Source organism: Falco biarmicus, chromosome 1 (assembly GCF_023638135.1).
Source record: "Falco biarmicus isolate bFalBia1 chromosome 1, bFalBia1.pri, whole genome shotgun sequence".
NCBI lineage: Eukaryota > Metazoa > Chordata > Aves > Falconiformes > Falconidae > Falco > Falco biarmicus.
The window spans coordinates 79,071,433-79,097,379 of record NC_079288.1 but is presented as its reverse complement, the minus strand read 5'-3'; the positions used below and the strand labels follow the sequence as shown (position 1 = coordinate 79,097,379).

The 25,947-nt window shown below is 37.6% G+C and overlaps 1 protein-coding gene across 7 annotated transcripts in view; it reads left to right on the top strand.

The window, feature by feature from the left end:
- The window catches only part of HTT (huntingtin), an 87,672-nt gene that overhangs the window by 54,286 nt on the left and 7,439 nt on the right, over positions 1–25,947 (top strand). For 5 of the 7 annotated variants that reach the window (XM_056339133.1, XM_056339123.1, XM_056339170.1 and 2 more), the window contains 24 exons: positions 547–754; positions 2,130–2,271; positions 4,128–4,307; positions 5,715–5,891; positions 6,144–6,220; positions 7,447–7,585; positions 9,203–9,325; positions 10,173–10,386; positions 10,588–10,733; positions 11,206–11,383; positions 11,660–11,755; positions 12,563–12,750; positions 13,993–14,119; positions 15,311–15,411; positions 16,595–16,749; positions 17,130–17,269; positions 17,433–17,515; positions 19,590–19,720; positions 19,902–20,031; positions 20,803–20,958; positions 23,481–23,671; positions 24,261–24,375; positions 24,586–24,799; positions 24,942–25,047. In XM_056339133.1, coding sequence (XP_056195108.1) covers positions 547–754; positions 2,130–2,271; positions 4,128–4,307; positions 5,715–5,891; positions 6,144–6,220; positions 7,447–7,585; positions 9,203–9,325; positions 10,173–10,386; positions 10,588–10,733; positions 11,206–11,383; positions 11,660–11,755; positions 12,563–12,750; positions 13,993–14,119; positions 15,311–15,411; positions 16,595–16,749; positions 17,130–17,269; positions 17,433–17,515; positions 19,590–19,720; positions 19,902–20,031; positions 20,803–20,958; positions 23,481–23,671; positions 24,261–24,375; positions 24,586–24,799; positions 24,942–25,047 — 3,517 coding nt within the window. Of the gene's footprint in view, positions 1–546; positions 755–2,129; positions 2,272–4,127; positions 4,308–5,714; positions 5,892–6,143; positions 6,221–7,446; positions 7,586–9,202; positions 9,326–10,172; positions 10,387–10,587; positions 10,734–11,205; positions 11,384–11,659; positions 11,756–12,562; positions 12,751–13,992; positions 14,120–15,310; positions 15,412–16,594; positions 16,750–17,129; positions 17,270–17,432; positions 17,516–19,589; positions 19,721–19,901; positions 20,032–20,802; positions 20,959–23,480; positions 23,672–24,260; positions 24,376–24,585; positions 24,801–24,941; positions 25,048–25,947 lie in introns of those variants that run through there. The other 2 variants (XM_056339142.1, XM_056339181.1) reach the window with 2 other exon arrangements.

The following is a 25,947-nucleotide window of genomic DNA, read 5'->3' as shown; positions in this document are numbered from 1 at the left end:
TTCTTGCACTTTAGAAATTGGATGGAAGGGTGTCAGTTTAATTTCAACTAAATGTATTTGGGGAACTGTTAGCTGGAGTAGGATACTTGTAAGCAATCTTCCTTAGCGTGTAGAATCGTATTTACAGCATAGTTTTTAATTAAAAGTTCTGTGTTTTACTTTATAAAAAAACCAAAACAAAAAAACCCTAAATCTGGTCTATAATGAACAATTTTAGATTTGGTAAAGGTTTTCACATATCATAAACTTCTTGCTGCATGACAGAGGAAAAAGTTGAGAAAACAGACTAGAATTGTAATGAAGCTTAACTAAAGCATTATTTGTTAGGTCTGGGAGCTGGTCATTACTTGTTTACACATTGCCCTTGGGCAAACCCCATGACTTGCCTTACATTTGTAAAACCACTTGGGATATACCTTTTTTTCAGGAATGGTAGTGGCTTATGAAACAAGAACTGAATTTTCAGGGTAACTTGAATAATTTTAAAACATCAGAATTCAGATTAGATCATGGTTACTTTTAACATGCTTTTTTTTTTGTTTTCAGGGATGTTTAGAAGGATCACAGCTGCAGCCACCAGACTTTTTACAGGAGATGGATCTGATGGTAGTTTCTATACCCTTGAAAGTTTGAGTGAGCTTGTTCAGTCCATGATTCCCACGCATCCATCTTTAGTTCTCCTCTGGTGTCAAATCCTGCTTCTTGTCAATTATACCAACTACAACTGGTGGTCAGAAGTACATCAAACCCCAAAGTAAGATTTGTTTTTGATCCCTAGTAGTAGCAGTGTGTCTCATTATATTTGTTAAAGTTATATTAAAACAAGCTAGCTGTTTTCTGCTAAGCCTGTCAGCCTGTTGAATAGTATTATTGGGATTCTGAAATAGATAGTTGTGCATTTACTTTATGTGTATACGTACTGTCTATTCTGATACCAGTCTGTCTTCCAAACTAAGGAAATGTATTCTGCGCTCAGTTGTTCCTCAAAAGGAAATACCAAGTAATCTCTCCACTTTTAAGGCAAGAATGTATCATGTTTATTGCTTTTAATTAAAATTATGGAAATAACTACAAGAAAATACTTAGTATTTCGTGTTCCAGTGGAGACTTTGTATTTCACCTTTTAGCAAATAACCAGCCAGTGCAGATGATATATACTGTTGTATTTATGAAAACAGGATCTGACCAGTGTAAGTGTAACTACAGTTACATATGTTCTCTCAGTGGGTCTGTGTCTAAGTCTTATGAAAACACGGTATCAGCACCATGCTAATTCATTAGCATCAAGCGCCATAGTAACCTCAGTTAATGTTAGCTGTCTGAAATTCAGAGATTTGGTCTAAAATCAGAAAAGCATTCTCTTGGTATGAAGTTAGTTTATGCGACCTGTCAGGCACTGGAATGATTAGTCCTGTGGGGTAAGGTAGATATCCCCTGTGTGGGTGGGTATCCCTCTTTTAACTGTAGAGGGAGACCAACAACTGACTTGGGAGGCTTTTCTGTTGCTTATGGAGTGAATGTTAGGGAAAACTAATCTTGCTCTGCAACATGAGTGAATCAATTTGTGCTCAAATGTGACATTCTTGCCTCAGCTCAACCTCATGATGTGAAAAAATATTATTCTAATTCGAGGAAACATGAAATTATTTGGCATATGGGAGAAGTAGGGCAACTAAAATAGCTCGGGTGACATCTGCTATTTGTTGCAGTTATCTTTTTTTATTTACCAGTATCACCTCTGTTTTTTCTGGCTTGGGCATCACTTTCAATCTGACACTAGACTAAGTGCTCAAGAGCACTGGTTTGGCTTGAGAAGAAAATTGTTATCCTACCAGGGATGCAGTAGCCCATATTTTTCTTTTAAATAACCTGGTTAGTTCTTCAGAAGTTCTTCAGCCTGTCCAAGGAAGTAATAAGAATGGAACAAAAAATTGAATCTACAACCGTCAGAATGTAAAGAGCTGATTGAAGGCAAAGTGTCTGCTTCAAAGCAGTTTGGTGTTTGAATGAAGTTTCTAGGAAAATAAATATTATGTAAGCACATTGGTAGGATATTCCAAGCAATTTGATTATTAATGTTTCAGTAGCCATAGTAATAGTGGTAACAAAATCTAATGTGCTTCTTGCAGGAGACACAGTCTTTCAACTACTAAATTGCTTAGCCCTCAGATATCTGGAGACAGCGATGAATCTCATTCAGAATCTAAACGTGGTATGTGCAATCGAGAGATAGTGAGAAGAGGAGCACTCATTCTTTTTTGTGACTATGTTGTAAGTTATGAATTACGAGTTTTATAACTATAGTTTTGAGTTATCTTATTATACTGACAGTCTTTTATTAACTGAACCTGGTTCACAAGTGAAAAATGAAGACTTGTGAAATCAGCCATCTTATTTTCAGGTGGTGCTTCTATAAGCTTAGGTGTGACCTCATTTGGTGGTTTTTTTTTCCTGTTCTGAACAGAGAATTCTCTTGGCTTGGAAAGGATACCTGGTGGGTCATAGGGATATGGTTCCCAGCGGAGAATTCTTACTTCTTAGTGTGCTCCTAGCACCTCATTAGTGTTAGGCTTCCCAACATCAGTAGCAGTGCATAGTGTCTAGGAGACAAATTTCTGTCTCTGTACCTTAAGAGGAGAGGTTTTACATTCACATTTAACTTCTGTTTTGGCTTTCTAATGAGAGCAGTTCCTGTGGCTTTGGCCTCTTGCTGTCTCAATATTAACATTTTAGTTCACTGGGAACTTTTGAAGAGAATCTTCATGTAATATCTAGTATTGCACTTTGGTTTGCATTGCAGAGCAGTTTTGGGGCAAGCGAACTGCATTCTTTTCAGGTTCAACTAAACCAAAAGCTATGTTTAAGAAACACTTCAAGTACTAATGGATGTTCAGTCACTGGAGTCAGATTAGAGGTGGTCCAAGGTAAAACCATCCAAAACCTCTTTACTGGGAAGTGTCAGCCTCTCAGCATGACTGGTTAGCTCTGCAGCTGTTGCATTGCACTGCTTGTTGATACAGATATAGCCTCTGTAGGTTTAAAATTAATTATTGATAAATCTCTTCGGATTTGCTTTCCAGAAATTATTTGTGTTATGTTTAAGGCCAGTAGTAATAAGAAATCTTTAAAAAGAAGACTAAATGAAAATCATACTTTACAAGTCTGTGCATGTGCATGTTTATTTCAAACAGTATTTCTTTAAAAGTGGCATCTTTGAATTGACCTTTCTCGAATTTACTTGTTTCTGGCCTGGATTTTTAGCGTTTCTTAAAAAAAATTACAAATTTGTTACAAATCTCTTCATTTGCAACAACAAGATCAAATGCATTTGGAATTTTTGTCACTATTGTGGCTTAACCCCCGGCCGGCAGCTAGGTACCGTGCAGCTGCTTGCTGACTGGCCCCCAACCCACCCCCTAGAGGGATGGGGATGAGATTTGGGGGAAAAGGTAAAACTTGTGGATTGATATTAGAACAATTTAATAATTAAAACTGAATAATAATACTAACAATTGTAATGAGAGGGGGAGAGAGAGAGAGAGAGAGAGAGAGGGAGAGGAATAAAATCCAAAAGGGAAAAAAACCCAAGTGGTGCACAACGCAGTTGTCCGCTACCTGCTGACTGCTGCTCAGCCTGTCCCCGAGCAGCAATGGGCAGGCCCCAGCCAGCTCCTCCCTGTTTATATACTGGGCATGACGCTCTATGGTATGGAATGTCCCTTCGGCTAGTTTGGGTCAGTTGTCCTGGCTGTGTCCCCTTGCAGTTTCTTGTGCCCCTCCAGCCTTCTTGGTGGAAGAGCCTAAGAAACTGAAAAGTCCTTGCCTTAGTTGTTTCTAAGTAATGCTTATAACAAAAGTATCAGTGTGTTATCAACTTTATTCTCATACTAAATCCAAACCACAGCATTGCACTGGCTACTGAGAAGAAAATAACTCTATCCCAGCTGAAACCAGGACAGTCATAAAAATAATGATGGTGATACTAAAATACAGCCACTGTGCCATTATTCCAAACTAGCTACCAGAATTTTATGTGAAAAATTCATGTTGTGTCAAATAAAGTTCTTGGTAATTAAACGCTTAACATGGGTATTACTGGAATCAGATTTTAATTCTTTCCCATTTAGTGTCAAAACCTACATGATTCAGAACACTTGACCTGGCTTATTGTAAATCATGTTCAAGACTTGATTAATCTGTCCCATGAGCCTCCAGTACAAGACTTTATTAGTGCTGTTCACAGGAACTCAGCAGCCAGTGGTCTCTTCATCCAGGCCATTCAGTCACGGTGTGAGAATCTTGCAGCTGTAAGTTTAACTTTTTGACTTTTTTTAAAGAATAAAGTCACTTACACTTTAGCATAAGTTTAACTGATAAGTATGCAAATTCTGACATTTCTGGGTCATTTATCAACTTCTGATTTTATTTTTAGAGTCACTTCTTTAAAAATGCAACAATATATTAGCAATTTTAGTATCAGATGTGTTCCAATCTATCAAATCTATGAATTCAAGTAGAGTTGGTTAAGCTGCTTTTCTTCCTTTCTGGGTATTAACCCCACATAATATCTGAAGGGTAAATTAAACCTGTAACCTATGTCTTTGATTTCAGTGTCTTAGTAGCGTAAATAACAGAAGTACTAACTACAGGGGCAGGAATAGGAATTAGTCCATCTTCGGTAGGACCTAACAACATGAAAATGATCTGCAAACTCTGCCTTCCCCGTTGATTCGCCCCACAGGTTGTAGCCTCTTGGTGAGGGAAATACTGCTTCAGAAATTCAGTGTATGATTTCTGTTGATTATTTTAGGTTTCAGATTAAAAGGCATGAATGATATTTTATAGGGATGTAAGGTTGTATGCATCCCTCTTTATCTTGAGAGCTCACTAGATGGGAAATGTCATTTGCTGGGTTTCCTCTAGAGCTAATGATGGGAGATGCTACCATACCATGAATAGCCTGGTAACATTCCCTGTTTTCCCATTGTTTGTGCAAGTCTAGTGCAACTGTATTAGTGATTTAGGCATGTGAGTAAAACGCTTTAAAGGTGAACGAGATTAATCTGGGCTTTAGTGTCTGAGGTAGAATGAACTAAAGGTGTTTGAATGGACGATGTCATTCTGTGAAACGTTTGGTGATGGTCAGAAAAGTCAGTGAAATTAAAATAGCTGGTATTTACAGTCTACTCTAAGAGAAGATTGGTTCCACGAGTCAAACTAGTTTGTCTTTGTGTTTCTCCCTTTAGATTATTAGTGATGAATTGGTGCTAATAGTAAAAAAAATCTAAACATTTCTTTGCACCCTGTTTAATCCTGAGTGGCCATTGCTGTCTCTTGTTTTGACTGTTCATGCCCCTACCTTCTTCCAGCAAGGGTTCAAGCTTCTCACTATTTTCAGAGCTTTCTACAATTCCACTTAAGTCTTTCTAGCTTTTTTCCCTAGAAGCTTTGCTCCCTACTTTTTGCTTACTCTTTGTAAGAGTAAGCTTTTACAGTTAAACATTAAACAACTTAATGTTCATGTTAATTAAATAACCCAGTAACTCAAACCTATTCATATATAGATGATTATATTGATCAACTAGTCTGCTAATAGTTTTTCTAAATGCCTTTCCCTTTAGCTTGAAGGTCTTTGTATTCCAACTGATTGCCTTTTTTTTTGTGTGTGTGTGTGTGTGTGTCTGTTTCCTGGTTTGTTTTGTTTCAACATCCAGCCCACAACTCTGAAGAAGACTTTACAGTGCTTAGAAGGGATACATCTCAGCCAGTCTGGGGCTGTCTTAACATTATATGTTGATAAGCTTCTGTGTACTCCATTCCGTGTGCTTGCTCGCATGGTTGACACACTGGCTTGCCGTCGGGTAGAAATGCTTTTGGCTGCAACTTTACAGGTAAATATATTTCATTTGTAAATAAGATTGGGCAGTGCTAGCAATATAACCAAGTGTAATGATTTTGATTACATCAAAATACAATGATGTTTCAGTGATTTCATTGGAAAGGAATCTTTTTTACGTAACATGTAGGTACGTGATTGTTTACATTTCACTTTATCAGCCTATAATTTTCCTAACCTGTTCAAAGTACCTATGGGTATTTTACTTATTTCTGTCCTGTAAAATTCTTGTGACTCTTTCCTATAGAACAGTATTACTCAGTTACCAGTAGAAGAACTGGATAGAATTCAGGAATACCTTCAAAACAGTGGATTAGCAACAAGGTAAACAATATGAGTACATGTTAAAATGCCAAACTGATGTTCTAGTATTAATTGTATTAACTTTTTTTACTATGTTTTGTTTTTTTTCTTAAAGGTAAGATAGTGGGTCCTTTTTGGAGGTAGAATAGGAGTAAAGCCTCTCTTATGAGATGCAGGCATATTCTGGCACAAGAATATGTAGTGTTTGCTGGGTTGAATTTGCAATATACTTAAGAATTAAAGCAAGCTAAAGGCTTGAAAGCATAAATTATCTCTCCCACATCCCACTCAGTATTTAACTTTTGAGAGACAGCAACCGCAAAATAATTCCTTGACAAAAACAATTTTACTGAAAACAACTTTATTTTCCTCAAACTTCTGCAGAATTTTGTGCGTCCAAGCTGGGTGTGCTTGTGTTTTGTGATGGCTTTACACCCCCCACCCCCAGATAACTGTGTTAAAACTTGTAACTGTTTAGTCTCCTGTTTAAACTGCTGTTACAACAAGGAGAAAATGGTTCAATATTTTTTGTATTTAATGTTGGAAACAGCTTCATTTACTCTTCTTGATGTCATTGCTGTTTGAGAGTAATATATGTTAACTGAAATAAGGAATAAGTAGGGGGAAAGTATCTAAAGCCCAAGACTGCAGTAGATTGATAGGAGTGTGCCGTCGTAGGTAGCGTTACATTTGACTTCTCAAAAAACCTACAGAAGCTCAGAATGACTTTATAAAAGTTCTTGATAGCAGTAATGGGATCAAAAAATGCCAACCAAACAAAAAATATAAAAACCTCAAACTCTTGACACTGACATAAAACCACAAACTTGAATCCTTAATATATTGGTGGGGGCAGGGAGGGGAAGGAACAGTTTTAGTGGATTCTTGTTTTGTATCTGTTACAATGTATTTGTCTGCAATCAAAGAATCTGTACACTAACTTTTGATTCTTATTATTAAAAGAAGTTACTGTATAAAGAAAATGTAACAGCTTGCATCTTATGCTTAAGCATGTACAGATTAAATCTTTATTGTTGATGGTGCTGAGTTCATTTATTTTGGCTACTGATAGCTAGTGACATTTACAGTTTTGCATCATACAACTGTATATATCCAACAAAGTACTTAAGACCCTACTGCTTTTCTCTCCCAGGATTAGAATTAACTCACTGGATGTCTTTGTATTTTTAAATTACTTACAGAACTGAGTAAATAAGCTCTCTGCTGATGTGTTCCTCTATTTTCAGACACCAAAGACTTTACTCGCTCTTGGACAGGTTTCGTCTTATGGTAGCACCAGCCACAACTAGTCCTTCACCTCTGGTTACCTCACACCCACTAGATGGAGAAGACCAACCAGCTTTAGAGAATGTAATTCTAGACAAAGTAAGATTATATTTGGAAAGTGTCACTAAAAGTGCCTTGGCTGTAAACAAGCTTTGCTCATTACAAAATATTTAATTACAGGTTATTTGTACTATGCATCAATGTTCTCGTAATCGTCAATGAATCTCACATATAGGTCACTGAATTATTTCGTGTGTTGGCTGACTGTTGAACTTACGATGAATAATTAGGATGTGCACAGATGTTTATGTTGATGGTGCTATGAAAAAAACATCGTTTTTCTTTGCATAAATTTAATGGAAAGATTTACCTAAGATTCAGTAGAGACAGGTATCTCCTCTTTTTTTCTTGATGTGTTTACTGCAGTGATCAGTTTTATTCATTTGCTGAAAACTCTTGGTTGACTCTTGGAAATAAGATTTTACTTCTTGATTTCCATTTCTCAGCTTTAAATTACTTTCAGAGAACAGTCATGACTACTTAACTGTTTCTGTCTTTCATGTACTTAAGTGTGTTTATTTCAAAGTGGAGTGGGAAGCTAACAGCCAGCCTTTTGGGGCCTGTGTCCTCCTTTCTTTCCAGTTTATCCCATGGCACAGAGAACATCTTCTCAGTCCTTTGTGTTCTACAGTGATACACAGTAATAGGAAATTTTTGTAACTGAGATGACAAAATTTACTTTGTTAGCTGACAGTTTGGACGACACTGGTATATAGTTGAGGAACCCATTGACTTAGGAGAGAGATTGAGAACTACTTAACAGGAGGAAACAATGTTTATGCCCAGAAACCATTTATCTGTAGTTTTCTGTCTTCAAATTAATGAAAAAAATCTCCTTCCTCTGTCACTGTAAATCCTGCACAGAGTAGATTTTGTGTGCTTCCTCCACAACCTCTATGTAGTTCATAGAGTCATAAAATGTCTCAAGTTGCAAGGGACCCATAAGGATTGTGAAGTCCAGTTCTCTGTTCCTTGCAGGACTGCCTAAAACTAAACCATGTGACTAAGATCATTATCAAGATGCTCTTTAAACTCTTGACAGGCTTAGTTGCATTCTAATTAGTATCAGCAAATTCAGGATGTCCAGTTGAGACAAAACATAGAAAAGGGATAACTGAGCCTTTTTATATTCCTTAGTAAAATTAGTTATATTATGAACCAGTTCCTGTAGTCTCATTGCTAATAAGGAGTAAATCTGTGATGATGTATGATGGTCTTGATTTATTTCAAAATGTTTATCTTCATCTGCCATCTGCTGATCTATTTGAATCTGAAGACTTTTCCTTGGTTGTAGTACTGGGGTTTTTGCTTCTGCAAAATTATGTTTTTGTGACTGTTGAGCATTCCATTTTTTTTCCTAGATATTCTCCTCAGCTTTAGGACCCTAATACATACGTATACATTCAGCTTTTTTCCTCCTTTTTTTGTCCAGACTCTATGGAAATAGAGAACTTGCCAGTGAACATCCATTGGTCTAGCTTATGGTGGTCCATTCACCAGTTGTCTGTTTTGCCTAGCTTTTTTCTTTGAGGTTTTGGGGTTTTTTCCATTCATGGACCACAATTCAGTGCCAATGAGCAATTCTCTCCCTGTCTCCTTGAAATGTATTATTTTTCTGAAAATAAATATGTAATAATTTTTTTTTCATTATTAAAGGACTGGTACGTGTCACTAGTGAGGTCACAGTGTTGCATCAAGTCTGACTCAGCACTGCTAGAAGGCGCAGAGCTGGTGAATAGGATTCCTCAGCCTGACCTGAACTCCTTTATGACCAGCAAGGTAACTTCTTTGTCAGATGAAACACGGTCAGCTGAAGAGGCTGTAATTATTTCTAATGTTCTTATTGGTAATATTAATAGATTATATCCTTAAATGTTAACACTTCAAATTCATATAGTACTGGTAGTTAGTTCAGTTCTTGAATTTCGTTTGACTTTGGAAACTTAAAACAGATACCTTTCGTTTCTGTGGTCTAACAATGATGCTACTACTAACTTTCCGGTAGTACAGGTTGGGTGTATAGAGTGAAAGTGAAGGTTGGTTTATGTATTGCAGTCACAAAAATCTATTTTACCATTTTACATAATGTTCTCGTTTTGCCATACAGTCTCTTACAAGGCCAGATGCTTCTGTAACCTTTAAAATACCTGTGCTAGGTAACTTGCAGTATGCCACTAACAAGCCACAGGTAGTAAATCTGGCGTAAAGGACAACTTGTATCTATTACTTTGTTTTCTGAGAATGTATTTTGTTCTGCTGATATGCAGAAATAATAGTGGGAAATTGTTTTTAAAATATTTGACTTAATTGTTTGAAAACTTATTTCTTGAAGATTCCTTGTATATAGATCGTTCTTAAGCTTTATTCACATATTGTTCTGAAAATCTGGAATAAGCAAATTGATTTTTATTTCTGGTACAGTAGTGTTTGGAATTTAAATGTGGAACAAGTATGGGCTTAATGATCGTACTGTTACACCACAATGGAGTAGAGATCTTAATTAACCAACTTGTTATTTAATAAACTGTTAATTTACCACCATATTTGTATGCCGCAATAGTACTATCAGATATTTAGCTTCTCTTTAAAGCAATTTCTTAACTTTTTATTTACTATTTGATTTCAGGAATTCAACCTCAGCTTGTTAGCACCTTGTTTAAGCCTGGGCATGAATGAAATCTCAAGAGACCAGAAGAGTAGTTTCTTTGAAACAGCTCGGAGGGTAACTCTGGATCATGTGTCTACTACTGTACAAAACCTTCCTGCCAACCACCAGGTTTTTCAACCACTCCTGCCAACCGAGCCATCGGCCTACTGGAAAAAACTAAGCGATATCTTTGGTAATAGAAATAATGGTCTTCTAAAGTTTATTCTCTCCTCTGCAAAGGCACTTTACAGATGTCTTGTGAATGAATGAACTTACTATTTTAAAAAATGAAGATATGTGGCATAAATGTGCTAATTAAATAATTCTGAAAAAACATTAATTGAGAGGGGCGGAAAATTTGAACTGCTAGATTTCATCCAGTCTTATTTTCTAGGAGATGAGGTGATGTACCAGTCTATGATGACACTTTGTCGTGCACTGGCTCAGTATTTGTTGTTACTCTCAAAACTACCAGCTGGTCTCCGTGTTCCTCCTGACAAAGAGGATGATATCCTCAAATTTGTAGTTATGTCAGTAGAGGTAAGAAGCTGCAGCATAATTAAAGATGTGATGAAATGTTGGGAGAGGGAATGACTTTGACTTAAACTGGTCCTATTGAGTAACTTCTGATCTGAGCAATTTTCTTGTCTTAACTGTAGAAATTTCTTCTGTGGTTATTTTTTTTGATCTGTGCTAGTAAATCAGATGGGCTTATGTGGGATAAGGGCAGCTTTTTACAAGGAGAGGTTGATTGAATGAAGGAATGATCCTGGCATTTGGGAGAGTGGCCCTGCACTGATTTTTGGAACACTAAATAAGCAATATATAATGCTCATAATGTTATTGTATTTAAAATAAATTCTGTTCTCAGGAAAAAAAGTCAGTACAGCTTGCTAGTAAAACTTACGTATTGCTGAGTTAAAAAAAAACAACAAAAAACCAAACAGCTTTGGTTGTAAGTTCTTCTGTTGTGAGAGTTTGCTGTTAATGAGAAATTTTTATTTTTGCACAGGCACTATCATGGCATTTAATGCATGACCAGATTCCGTTAAGTGTAGATCTTCAAGCTGCTCTGGATTGTTGCTGTCTGACATTACAGCAGTCTAGTCTCTGGAATTTGCTGGCTTCTGCAGCTAATGTGACATATGCTTGCTCCTTAATTAATTGCATTAGATTTATCATAGAAGCAGGTGAGTCCAATTTGAACAGCTACGAGAAAATTTTCTTAATAAATTGTCAGTCATCACTGATCAAATGCTAGGTGTCTGGAATATTTCCTCTGAGTCCTTTTTAATTATTTCTTTAATTTATTTTTACTACTTTAATTTCTCATTTAAAATTTGGTGTTTACTTTTGAACTTGGGAGATGCCTTGAAGATGTTAAGTATTTGACTTAGTTTTGAGGAGAAACATGGAGTACGAGATCTGTAATGGCTGTATCTTTTAAATATTTTTGTCTAATTCAGTTGCTGTTGAACCTGGTAATCAACTTCTCAGTCCTGAAAGAAAGAAGAATACTTCAAAAGGCTTAAGTGAGAGTGAAGTTGATTCAAACACACAGAGTAAGTAAATGATGAATTCCAGTTTTGCCTTAAACTTTCACCGAAGAAATGTTTGTAGGTACCTTTTCCATTACTATTTTCTTAACAATGATAGTTCCTCACTTATTTTTTAAGTGTCTATTAAATATAAATTGACATTTTTTAACAGGTATAGTTGTTTTTTTCTTGCAAGTTAAGTATCAATGCAGATTCTTTTGGAGGATTCTGTTAGTTGTGCAGCATGCTGCAGACTGACTTTTTAAGTGTTGTGGGATTTTTAGATTTCATGTGGGAGAGGTAGGATTGTCAATATTTCTTCTGAAGAATGATAGATTCATTATCTGTCCTTCTACAGTATGGAAGCACTATGTTGAGGGGAAGGTCAAGTCTTCTATATCCAGTGGTGCTGGTGCAGTAAGATACCACTTTCATCCACAGAAATTACCTGCTTGTCAGATTTAGCATAGAGGCAGCTGTGGGACTGTTTTCTCATAAGACAGATGAGTTTGATCACTTTGAACAGAGCATTTGTGAGAATTTAGTGTGGCATGTTCTTGCTTTGGTTAGAAATTGAGCTGCCCTGCTGACAGCCCTCAGATACTGGTAATCTCCAGCACCGAGACTGGCAAACAACCTGCAGGCTGTTGTGGGGAGGGTGATAGTAGCTGAAATATTGTAGAGTATTTCTTTGTATACATCCTTATTATGGTTTTGTCCTTTTTAGTTGACATGCTCTTTTATGAAGCATTTCTTGGTTTTCTGTATTTTTAAAATGATGTGGCTTTTGATTAGATTCATAAAACTGAATTTCTTTCTCTCCCAACAAAGAAACCAAACACATTACTGCGGCTTGTGAAATGGTAGCTGAGATGGTGGAATGTTTACAGACTGTCTTGTCACTGGGGCACAAAAGAAACAGCAGTATCCCAGCATTTCTTACTCCTGTCCTCAAGAACATCATCATCAGTTTAGCAAGGCTGCCTCTAGTGAACAGTTATACAAGAGTACCTCCCTTGGTATGTTCATTATGCTTTGTTTTCAGGACTTTAAAAGCTTTTGAACATTTTGAAAACAAAACGTGGTGCTGTATCGTAACTTTTACATTAGTAGGACTTCAACCTTTAGCTGGTTTGATGAGCCAGTTTGTCTTTTTAAACGCTGAGTAGCAAAACATTGTAGAGATAGCAAATAAGAGTTCACTTTGGAAGCAGAGATTTGATTAGAAAGGAGTCTAGTTGCTCCTTACATTTTCATTTGAAAGAATGTCCAGCTGGTAGTTTAAGAAAGGAAAAGGAAGCAGTGAATCGGATGCTTTGTTGGGGCTAATATTTCCTCCTGCTCAGTGGGACTGTTTACCCTGGAAAGAGTGCAAAATCTACACTGCTACTTTGACACCTGAATTGACAGGTGGGTTTTTTTGTCACGCCAAGCACCACAGTGATGCAGCGGTGCTGGGGTGTCTGAAGGTAGTGTCTGAACTGACTCAGGTTTGTGTGTGGTACTATACCATGGTATACCATGTGGATACTTTTGGATTGTATATTACTGATCTTGGATCTTTTGGACAAGGTATTTCAAGCTTTCTTTTTGGCTGGCGTAACATGGATTTAAGAACATCTCATGATTACCTCCATGTATTGTTACTACTGTGAAATGTCTTCGTTTTGATAAACTTCAAAACCATTTTTGGGAACGTTTCTAGGTGCTTATTAGGGAGAGAAAAAGAAGGTTTCCTGATAATGTGCAAGGCCATATCTCCAGTCTTTCTCTGTTTCGTAGTACTCTGTTTTTGAGCGTATGTCAAAAGATGCTAATTGTATTTTTTTGGATTGAGATTTTTTTTGCCCACTCTTGGATGTATCTGTGCTTTTTCAGGTATCAATAGTATGTGAACAACTTTTCCTCAATTACCTTTCAGAATCATTTCTACATAATCTAGGAGTCACCTAGCAATTAAACCCTAAACTGAAATATATGACAGGAACTTACTTGCTTTTATACACGAACTTGGACAGTAGTACTGAATAATTAATTTCTCTTGAGAAATATGCAAAAAAAAACCCCTCACCCCAAATTAGCAATGCACTGTAAAATTTGTATTAGCTGTGTTAGATATTTAGTCTTTCTCTAAGCATTTTTGTATTTGAAGAATTACTTTTTTACTGATGTCTTGTTGCTTTTGAATGGTGCATATATATTTATAGCTGTCGTGTTAGTACTATTTCTCTTTTGGACGAGTAGACTTTATATTTCTTCAGGTCTGGAAATTAGGCTGGTCACCAAAGCCCGCAGGCGACTTCAGCACAGTTTTTCCTGAAATCCCAGTAGAATTTCTTCAAGAAAAAGAAATCTTTAAGGAGTTCATCTATCGCATTAATACACTTGGTATGTACAAAATTAAAAATTAATACAGTTGGCTGTTATTGGGCATTCACCTGTGTTGGGAAGTTACTCAATAACTGAATCTGGTACTGTTTGTTTACTTCTGTTGCTAATGTGGAAGAGAAATACTATTTCAGAGCAGGTTAGTAATTGTGCTGCAATAATTCTTATGTTTTGTTCAATGAAGGGAAAAAATTATAGAGATAAAGCCAAAAACTATTCCAACTCAGGGAGGTGCTTTCGGTGTGCTCTTAAAGTGGCTGCTTGTTTACTGGAGCATACACTTGACTACGTTTGAGAATATTTTGCTTCCCCATCCTTTTTTTTTTTTTTTTTTATTCATGTATAGTGTATAAATAGAATTCAGTGCGACACTCAATATTTTAAATGAGATGCTGTCACTTTAAAGCTTCTAGATATGTCAAGGTTTACTGAAGAAGAGAGCACTGGGGCTTATGAGTTCAAGTCTTTATCAATAGATGAGCCTGTCAAGGGTAATGCACCAAATTTTCCATATGCGTATGCAAGTTCTTTGTTTTGGGGTTTATTTGGTGTTTTTCTCCCTCTGATCTATGGGTTAATATTTGATTGACTTGTGGTGTGGCACTGATTTCTGTTTGATCACTATGATGCCTAAGGTGACATTCACATTTTTGATTCTTTATATTAGTATAAACAGCAAGGTATCATTCAGGAATCCTCTGCAATCTTTTATAGGTAAAAATCTGTTTGGAAAAACTCTTTGAGAAGTGCTTGAATTTTAATGCTTATTTCTAGGCAATTCAGTTATTTTGCCTTTAGGGCAAGAAGATTTCTTGGGTCATTATGGGATTCTCCATGACTTTCTTTACCGTGAGAACTGGACAGTTTTCTGGGATGATTTTGTGTGTTGTGAAAACCTGATAGGTCTTGGTGTTTTGGAAGTTGGACAATGAAATTATTATCTAAATGGTCCTGTTCAGGTTGGGGTTTTTTTTCATACATTTGAATAATACGCAGAACCCTTCTAAAAGCTTCATCACTTCCTAAAACAAAACAGTTAAATTTAAAGCTGTAGTGGTTACAAAAAATGCCAAATTGAATAGTAAATGGTATGAAACTAAATCAGTGGGAATGACGTACCATTTTTTTGATGCTGTTCCATGTTTAAGTTTGTATTAAGACATGAATGGCTATCTCTGAGTGTTTCCATAGGATGGATCAGCCGTACTCAGTTTGAAGAGACTTGGGCTACTTTGCTTGGTGTGCTGGTAACTCAGCCTATTGTAATGGACCAAGAGGAGAATCAACAAGAGGTAATGTTATGCACTGAATTATTTTAATTAAATCTTAATTAAACTAAGAAAAATGTAAAATTAATAAACCTGTAAAACAGAAAAGTAGTGAGTGAAACTAAGAATTTATTTCTGTTTTGTATTTCCTTGTCTTTATATCCCTGTGAGTTCAGACACATTCATCTTCTGGCTTAAAACTTCTTCAAGCATGTAAATAGTATGGTAAAATTCTAGTGAAGCTGTTTCAACTTTATATTGGTACATCATTCAACATACACACAGTTAAAAGTGTGTTTGATTGGATTTTTGGCTTTAGGCACAATAGGAATGCCAAGAACTTTGAGAGAAACGACGTGTGAGAGAACGGTGCCTTTAGGAAATATATAGTTCACTGTGACTAATATCTATTAATTGCTATTATTAATGTGCTGTCTAATAACCAAACCTCAAGGGGATTTTCTTTGGTAAGATTTTTCGGTAAGATTCTTGAGTAGGAATGAGTTGACCTGGAGATGCATACTCATGTCTTTCACTCCCAGTTGTAGGCTATATGTATATTGGATATCTGGGCTTCTAATTTGGATGCCTCGGGTAAGCATTCAAAATTCAGTGGAGGGCATTTGGGGATTAGAGCTAGAGAAATTTATCTATAGCAAAAGCAATGATGAGACTGTTACAGTTCTCTTACACTTTTACAGTGGTGCTAAATACTGAATGTGTAGCATCTTGGTTTAGAAGAAACACTGGATGCATGTGGATAACGATGTCCAGAAAAATGCTGCTGAAAATTCATAAGGTTGAGTTGTGTTCCTAAACAGGCAGTTACCAAAAACAATCGTGTCCCTCTCTGAAGAGTTTCCAACTCGGATTTTATCTTGTTTGATGCTTTGTTTCAACAAGTAACTAATGGGTAGATCCAAAGAAAGCAACTAAACACTTTGGAAGTTACAAAATTGACATCTTGAGGTTTTAATGGTGTTGGGATAAGAGAGGATGCATGCAGAATGGCTGAGATGGAAGGATTGTTGCTGTTACAGTCACAATGCTTTGTGTGCATTGCTTATGTCAGTTAGATTTCTGGATGGGAAGAAGTCTAAGTGTCAGGCTTACTAATGATAATTTAGTGGAAGGTGACAAATTGATTTTCAGGTCTTTCAGGAGCCTTTTTTTTTACAATTCAAATTATAGTAAGTTCATTTTACAGGAAGATACAGAGAGGACCCAAATTAATGTTCTTGCAGTACAAGCCATAACTTCCTTGGTGCTGAGTGCAATGACAATACCTGTTGCAGGCAATCCAGCAGTTAGCTGTTTGGAACAGCAGCCCCGCAACAAAGCTTTAAAAGCTCTGGACACAAGGTATTTTTTCACTTGTTCTAAAATGCATAAAAGTTACAGTTGTGATAATACACAATTACAATTTCTTAATCCACCTGTAGCAATAATATGTATAGACTATTTTCTAAGCAAGAGTGTATACAGATAGATCTGTTTATGTAGAAGTTACATGGACTTAGCATCATGCACCTGCTGAGTTAAAAGGCAGTATCTGGAAAGGACAATATCTTACGAAAAACTAGTGAACAGCGTGCAGAACGTATTTCTTGACATTTCTCAGTTTTAGCATCCCTGATAATGAAAATAAGCATAGACACATAACGCTGTAGAGTAAGCTAGTCAGAATTGCACAAAAATGTTAAAGGAAAAATCGCTTAAATTGATTTCTGTTGGGCTTTCAGGTTTGGGAGGAAGCTAAGTGTTATCAGGGGAATTGTTGAACAGGAAATCCAAGCAATGGTATCTAAGAGAGATAATATTGCTACTCATCACTTATACCAAGCTTGGGACCCTGTTCCATCACTTTCTCCTGCTACTACAGGTAAGTGCCTGTGTGCAGGGGGAAGGGGAGAATAAATTTCTTTTATGTTTAAAAGTGGAAAAGATACACTTAGGAATTTATTTGAAATCTAGTTTGCAGGAAATGAAGCCATTTTCACATCTACTTTGTAATGCTTGTTTTAAAACCTTCTGTTTTGTTATAGGTACTCTTATCAGCCATGAAAAACTCTTGCTGCAGATCAATACTGAGCGAGAAATAGGTGATATGGATTATAAACTGGGACAGGTTTGTTAAAACCTTAACTCTGAACTTCTATTACATTTCTTCTAGTTTATGAAAATTCAGTTAAGAGGCATTGCTTAACAACAGATGTAAACTAAAAGGTCTGAGTGGTGCAAGGTAGATCATAACTGGGTGACTCAGTCAGCTGTAACACCTCTCATATACTTTTTGTTTGTATGTGTGAGGTCTACCCATGAGCCAGCTACTGGGCAGTACTTTTCAACACTGTGCTAAAGGGTCCTTGTAGTGTTAGCTTTCACTGTAACGATGGGATTTTAATTTGCTATTGCATGCTTGCTATAGTCTGTAGGAAATGAAAAATCACTGTATCTGAAATAGCAGAGTAATGTTTGATTTAACAATGTTGTCCCAGTGTAGGGACATAAATTTCACCGGATGATGTTAATTAGAAAATTAGCACTACATATGGTGAATTAAAAAAAAAAAAATCCTTATCCACTTATTTATCTCCTTGAAAAATTAAAAATTAAAATCTTGCATAAAGTTATATACAAGTTTTAAATGTAACATTTGTTTCACTATTTGAATAGTATGTATTAGTGAAAAATACTTCAGTGTTAGTGGCATTATTTTTCTTGAGAATCTTTTGCATAGGGAAGACTAAATGATCATTTATCTGCCTCTAGGCTTCTGTATGTTCTCTTGAGATTCTAAATGGCTTGAACATTCAGTATTTGCAGCTTTACAGACCCTACATGTTATTTACAAAAACTGTTAACACTATAATAATCTTTATTTGGAGTGTGTCCGGAGAAGGGCCACAAGGCTGGTGAAGGGTCTAGAAAACAAGCCTTATGAGGAGTGGCTGAGGGAACTGTGGGGTGGCTTAGTCTGGAGAAGAGTAGGCTCAGGGGCGACCTTCTTGCTCCCTACAGCTACCTGGAAGGAGGTTGTAAGCAGGTGGGGGTCAGTCTCTCCTCCCAAGTAACAGGTGACAGGACAAGAGGAAACGGCCTCAAGTTGTGCCAGGGGAGGTTTACGCTGGATGTTAGCCAACATTTCTTCACTGAAAGGGTGGTCAAACATTGGAACAGGCTGCCCAGGGAGGTGGTGGAGTCACTGTCCTCAGAAGCATTTAAAAAACATGTAGATACGATGCTTAGTGACATGGTTTAGTGATGGACTGGGCAGTGCTGGGTTAATGGTTGGACCTGATGATCTCAAAGGTCTTTTCCAACCTAAATGATTCCATGGTTCTATGATAACAATACTAGGCATTAGACATCCTGCTTGAAAAACCAATGTGTGTATATTTTTGCTTAGCTAAGAATTTTATGTAGAAATGATTTTTTTCCCAAGAAAAGTCTTTGAGCTATGCAAGATCAGTAACTTTAGAGGAAAAAGTAATACCTGTATCGAAACACAGGAAGTGCTGGTTTTGTTTTGGAATCTTCAGGCAGATCATTTAGGAAATGTCATCAGCAGGTTTTACTGTTCTGAAACTTTAATTTTTTAAAATAAAATTTAAAGAAGAACTAACAGTTTATCTTCTTTGTAGATAATTATCTAGCCTGAGTCAAAGTACTTGAATTCTTAGTCTTGCCTGGTTTCATAAGAAAGTTTGCAGTCAGATATGCTGAGTTATGGTTTGAGTGGAGTTAGGAATGTTTTCCTATTGAACTGCAGTTGTTACAGTTATTTCTGAATGTTTTTCCTGCTTGATATGAATTGTAAATATTTATACTTTTCCTTAGGAATTAGCTCTGGTATGTTGACTTTGGGGTAATGCATGCACATTGTTAGTGCATGTTTACAGGTCAGCCAGATGCTGCTTTCAGGATCACCTGTGTTACTGTACTAAGAATGTGGTGATACTGTTTTTGGTGTGCCATGCAGTTTAAAGCAAGTTAAATATTGAAAAAGATTAAAAAAAGAATAAAGTGATGTCTAGTTCGTGTAAATGTTATTTGAGGCTGTGTTGCCTGTCCTTTAAATGAAAAATGTATTGGGCTTCTAAGATTTTTATTTTTTCTTAATCTGACTCTGAGGGTATTAAATGTTGTGCTGCTTTTTCTTTTTCTTTTTCTTTTTTTTCCCCCCCCCCGTGTGTTGCAAGGTCTCTATACACTCCATATGGTTAGGAAATAATATCACTCCATTGAGAGAAGAAGAGTGGGGTGAGGATGAAGAAGATGAGAATGACATACCTGCTCCTTCCTCACCACCAACCTCTCCTATTAACACCAGGTGTCTTATGTTTTTTCTTGTCTCTCCTTTGGTTTATCAGTAAGATTTTACCTCTTCATGTTGAGTTCAATAAGCTGGGTTTATAAACTGGATGCTGGTAAATAAGCGTATTATTTCAAATCAAGTATTTTAGCAGGATTTAAGAACAGCCATTTTAACACATGTTTATTGTGCCTTGCAGGAAACACCGGGCTGGTGTAGATATACATTCTTGTTCTCAGTTCTTGCTTGAACTGTACAGTCAGTGGATATTGCCATCAAATCCTAGCAAGAGAACGCCAGTTATCTTGATTAGCGAAGTGGTGCGATCAGTAAGTCTAATCTATTACTCAGAGTCATAATTGAGTATATGCTACCAAATATTCAGAGCTAAGCAGCATTTGTAAAGTATCTTTAAACGTATGGGAGATGCTGATTTTTCTTGGCAGTTTCATTATATGGGCAGTACATAAATATAACTTGAGTAACTATAACATTACACTCATTTTAAACTATATAAGCATATGGATTGTGTATTCTGCTACTACATTACAGACACTTTATTGTTACTTAATGGTAGTTGGTATTCTACTTGCTAAAAGTAGATTTCAGGATTTTGCTTATTCTATCTCTGTAAAAAAATCAAGATTGAATAACAGTGTATTAGAGGGTTACATTGAATATTGAAGTGTAGAAGCAAAACTAAAGAACACAGGTGTGGAATGTGTCTTGATAGCCAGCATTCACTACTGTAAAAGATTCAAATGAAACTATCCTTGCAAGAGAGTATGTATTGTGTGTTTTGGGGTGTTACAGCACATTGTAAGAGGCACATTTGTTCATTTTTGAGAATTACTTACAACAGCGGATTTGGTTTTGTAAACCTCTTGGGGGGGCAGAAGGACCACTTGGAGGTAACTGTTATCTGAGATGGATGGTGGAGTTAATTCTGGACAACAGTTATTCCAGACACCTGAGTTAATGTTTACACATTTAATAGATTTATCAAGGAATCTTTTGCTGACAGTTACAACAGAAGGAAGAGTCAGTTTTTGGCTGTCTGCTAATAGGCTTTTTTATATTCAATTTTAATTTGTTTACAGCTTCTAGCAGTATCAGACTTATTTACAGAAAGGAATCAGTTTGAGATGATGTATACAACATTGACAGAATTGCGAAAGGTGCATCCGTCAGAAGATGAGATTCTTGTACAGTATTTGATACCAGCTACTTGTAAAGCTGCTGCTGTTCTTGGAATGGTAAGAAATTCTCATGGAAATCTACTGCAAATTCATGAGTGTCTAGGTTAACTCATCCTCAGGTTCTGCTGCAAAATCAAGAAGATCCCTTAGCTGATATGCATGGCTATAAGAAATAATACAGTATGTATTCTGGGCTTTCAGAGGTTGCAAACTCCATCTCCAGTTGTCCCATACCCAAGCAGAAAGGTTGTTCAGTTTCATGTTTTTTTGAGGTTTGAGCTTGATTTAATGTGCTTTCTGGTTTATCTTATTCAGCTGAGTGTTACCTTTGCCCTGGACTCATTTATGCATTCCAGGCCAGAAACGAGGACTGTGGCTGTAATCTCATGAGAGCCTGAGACTGTGTATATGATTAATAGTAGCTTGGTAGTCAGGTATCCCTTTTCTTGCATCATTCTGCACCTAGAGACAGAACATTATTAATGTGAGTTATTTAATGAAATGTGTTGCTGTCATTAAATCTGTAGACCAGAGAGCAGTACTATTTTCCAATGGACATTTCAGAGTGGGACTATATATGAAAAAAACACTGCAAATTCTTTTGGAAGAAGTTAATATTTATAGAAACTCTTTGTGAGACTACTATAAAAATATATGGGTAATAGTGATAAGAAAAGTTTTTAAAGACTTTTGGGCTAGGTCTTCCAGGAGCTATTGTAGCAGCAGCTGTGCAAGGGAAGGCTGTGAAAGTGGTGCCAAACATGCAGAAGCAGTTCTGGAGATGAGCTTGTTCTGACTAGGCTGCCATTTCCCACTCTGTGAGAAGGTGTTACTAGTTCACTAACAGATAACTGACTAAATAGGTTAGTAGGAAGAACAAAAAGTTGATTCCATCAAGAGCTGCTTATTGTCGTGTGCTCAGTTATGTAGAAAATGCACTTAAAAAGAGCAGCTAGAGAGCACACACTGTAAAACTGGCCAGTATCTTAATACTTCATGAATACAGGGATGTGGTTACTAAATACTTCATGTAGATTGTAAGAAAAAAGACTTTTCAAATCTAACAGTTTAGAATAGATTTTGCGTATTCCAGTAAGTTGTTGTACTTTGAAAAGAGGGAGTGAAGTATCTGATACAGCTTGAGGTTTGGAGATTAAACATAGAACCATGGAATCATTTAGGTTGGAAAAGACCTTTGAGATCATCAGGTCCAACCATTAACCCAGCACTGCCCAGTCCATCACTAAACCATGTCACTAAGCATCGTATCTACATGTTTTTTAAATGCTTCTGAGGACAGTGACTCCACCACCTCCCTGGGCAGCCTGTTCCAATGTTTGACCACCCTTTCAGTGAAGAAATGTTGGCTAACATCCAGCGTAAACCTCCCCTGGCACAACTTGAGGCCGTTTCCTCTTGTCCTGTCACCTGTTACTTGGGAGGAGAGACTGACCCCCACCTGCTTACAACCTCCTTCCAGGTAGCTGTAGGGAGCAAGAAGGTCGCCCCTGAGCCTACTCTTCTCCAGACTAAGCCACCCCACAGTTCCCTCAGCCACTCCTCATAAGGCTTGTTTTCTAGACCCTTCACCAGCCTTGTGGCCCTTCTCTGGACACACTCCAGCACCTCAGTGTCTTTCTCATAGTGAGGGGCCCAGAAGTGAACACAGGCCTCACCAGTGCCCAGTGCAGGGGGATGGTCACTGCCCTGGTCCTGCTGGCCACACCGTTTCTGACACAAGCCAGGATGCTGTTGGCCTTCTTGGCTCCCTGGGCGCACTGCTGGTTCATGTTCATCTGGCTGTTGGCAAACACCGCCAGGTCTTTTTCCATCAGGCAGCTTTCCAGCCACTGTTCCCCGAGCCTGCAGTGCTGTGTGTGGTTGTTGTGACCACAGTGCAGGACCCAGCACCGAGCCTTGTTGGACCTCATACAGTTGGTCTGGGCCCATCAGTTCAGCCTGCCCAGCTCCCTCTGCGGCGTCTCCTGCCCTCCAGCAGATCAGCACTCCCCACAGCTTGGTGTTGCCTGCAGACTTGGAGGGCACGCTGAATCCCCTTATCCAGATCATGGGAGTGGTGGAGAGAAATATGTGTAGGTCTGAGCGCCTGTGGTCTCGGAGAACAAACAAATGGAACACCGTACTGACTTGAGTGGATGCCGTCATATTCTTTTGGGTGTATACTGTAGGCATCTACCAGTCAGTTTCAGATTGAAGCATCCTTTGTGGTTAGCTGGAAGGCCAGAAAATTCAAACTATCCAATTCTTAGATGTAGAGGATTCTTGATAGCATATATTATTTATTGAACTAATGCTTACCTTGATTCTTTGACTTTAAATCATGAGTACTTTGTACAGGTAAAACAAAAGTAGCATGAATTTACTAGTTAATCTGCAAGTCATCTCTTATCTGATTACATTAATCTCCTGACACTTGATTTGAAGTAGTTTTAAGCCAGGCTCTGGTTCACGCCATATTTTCTGCTATTTAATTTGTTGCAAGTATTTCCAAATGACAAGGACTCACCAGGTTTGAGGCAGTGTTGACTTCTAATGAATACTCTTGTTGGATGTATTAGGATAAAGCTGTGGCTGAGCCAGTAAGTCGACTGCTGGAATCAACCCTCAGAAGCACCCATATGCCAAGTCGGATTGGAGCTCTGCATGGAATCCTTTATATACTTGAGTGTGACTTGCTTGATGAGACAGCAAAGCAACTCATTCCGATTATCAGCGAGTATCTGCTCTCCAATTTGAGAGCAGTAGCACAGTAAGACCCGTACTTCCCTGCCCCCCCCCCCCCCCCCCCCCGCCCCTCACCTGTTGGAACTGTTGCATGCTTATGTGTGAACAGAAGGGCTCTTTATGCTTTGCAGTTGTCAGTACAGTTTAGAGCAGGCTGTTGTATCAAGCAGGTTTTGTCATTGTCATTGAAAATACCAGCCGATTTTACATTTCGTTTACAGAAGAAAAAAGATATTTGAGGGTGGGAAAACTGTTTGATAGCTCAGGCTTTGTCTCTCTGGTAAATTGTGTTCCTTAAACCTTGCTTTTCTGTCAAAAGGCATACTCTTTGAGTAAGACTTGCAGGATCAGTAATGAAGCTTATTTCTCTTAAACAAATTGGGCAATGGTAACTTGTAATTATATTGCTGATAAATTTCTTGTGTTGCACTGAAATTACCATGATAACCAGTGCTCTCCTATGGAGTCTTGGTGATACTCCGTGTGATTTTTAAAACTGCATAAATGTCACGTGAAGAAATATGTAGTGTTTCTAAGGATTGTTCATACTGTCTCTGTTTGTGACTTAGACAAGTTTGATTTAAGTGACCACTAGTGGTTTTGCTTATTTACAGTTGTGTGAATATCCATAACCAACAGCACATCTTGGTAATGTGCGCAGCTGCTTTCTATTTGATCGAGAATTACCCACTTGATGTAGGGCCTGAATTCTCTGCAGGAATTATACAGGTATGTTATGATGCCTGTAATCACAGGTGGTCATGTGAATTGGGATCACCACATAGCTATCTTAAACACCTTTATTACTGTGGTGTAGGTGTGCTTTTGTGTTTAGTTTCCTTAATACCTGATGCAGTTCCATGCTGGCTGCAGTGGTGTGGTGATAGAAGATGACCTAAATACCTCAAAAACAGATAGTTGGCTTTTTTTCTTTTTCAGATGTGTGGAGTCATGGTGTCTGGAAGTGATGAATCGACGCCATCCATTATTTATCATTGTGTCCTGAGAGGATTAGAACGACTCCTTCTTTCAGAGCAGCTTTCTAGGCTGGACAGTGAATCGCTAGTTAAACTGAGTGTTGACAGAGTGAATGTGCAGAGCCCCCACAGAGCAATGGCAGCACTTGGATTAATGCTGACTTGCATGTACACAGGTATTTTTTTTAATATACATTTCTGATGTGGTGAGAGATGAGCTTACTAACAGGGCTAATTTCCTTTATTTGTTTTTGTTACCGAGGAGAAGAAGGTCTTTTGTAGCGTTTGCAGTAAACTTACAATGTTATTTTGGTTTAGGAAAGGAAAAAATCAGCCCCAGTCGTACCACAGATGCAAATCCAGCTGCTCCTGACAGTGAATCTGTGATTGTAGCTATGGAACGAGTATCTGTCCTTTTTGATAGGTAAGAGAATAAAGCATGTTATGGGGCACTGGAAGGGAAATTATTCCATTTGGCACTGTGTGGTCACTTCCTCTCTTTTCGACAGTTCTAATATTTAATCAATGACATTTCTCTGCTTACCTTTGCTTAAAATTGATACTTCTAGTAAATGCAGTAACACTGATGGAATTGCTGAAGGCAGCACAAGTGTACAGGAATGTAAATGGAAAACAGACATGTCCTAGCTGATACTGTGTGTTGCACAAACCGTAAGACTTTACAAATGTATTTCCAGCTCCCTTCAGGTCAGACTCTTAAGTGCTTTTCAGGATGTCTTCTGCATAATCAGGGATATAAATCCTGTTTACAGGAAATAATCTTTCAAACCACCCCAAGAGTTTAAAACCTTTTTTCCCTTCCCCCACCCAAATGTTGCTCTTTCAAGGCTGTTAAGTAATTGCAGTGGAAGGGTACAGTAAAAATTCTGTATTCACATGGAACTCATTTAATGGAAACATTTCAAAACCCGTGTTTTGATCTGACAATCTCAAGCTGTCTTAAGTGAGCGTAGCATGTTAGACTTTGCGTAGTAGTTTGTGGGATAATGGGTTACATTTTTTGAAGTGTTCAGCGGGTTTTCTCTAAAACCGGATGAGGGTTTCACTTCTGCACTCAGTGAGAACTGAACTAGAGCAGTGCTTGAGTGCTTTTGAAAATATCACTTCTAAGAGTTAGCAAAACAAATACGAATACTACAAGCAGAAAATAACTTTTGTAGGGAATAAGGGAATAATCGCGAGACAATAACCTGATCTTTACACATCAATAGATGCAGCCTTTATTAGGAAGACTTTCCAATCAGTGTTACTTAAGTCAAATTGTCTTTAAGTTGGAATATCTTTTCCCCTCTGTATAGTGCAG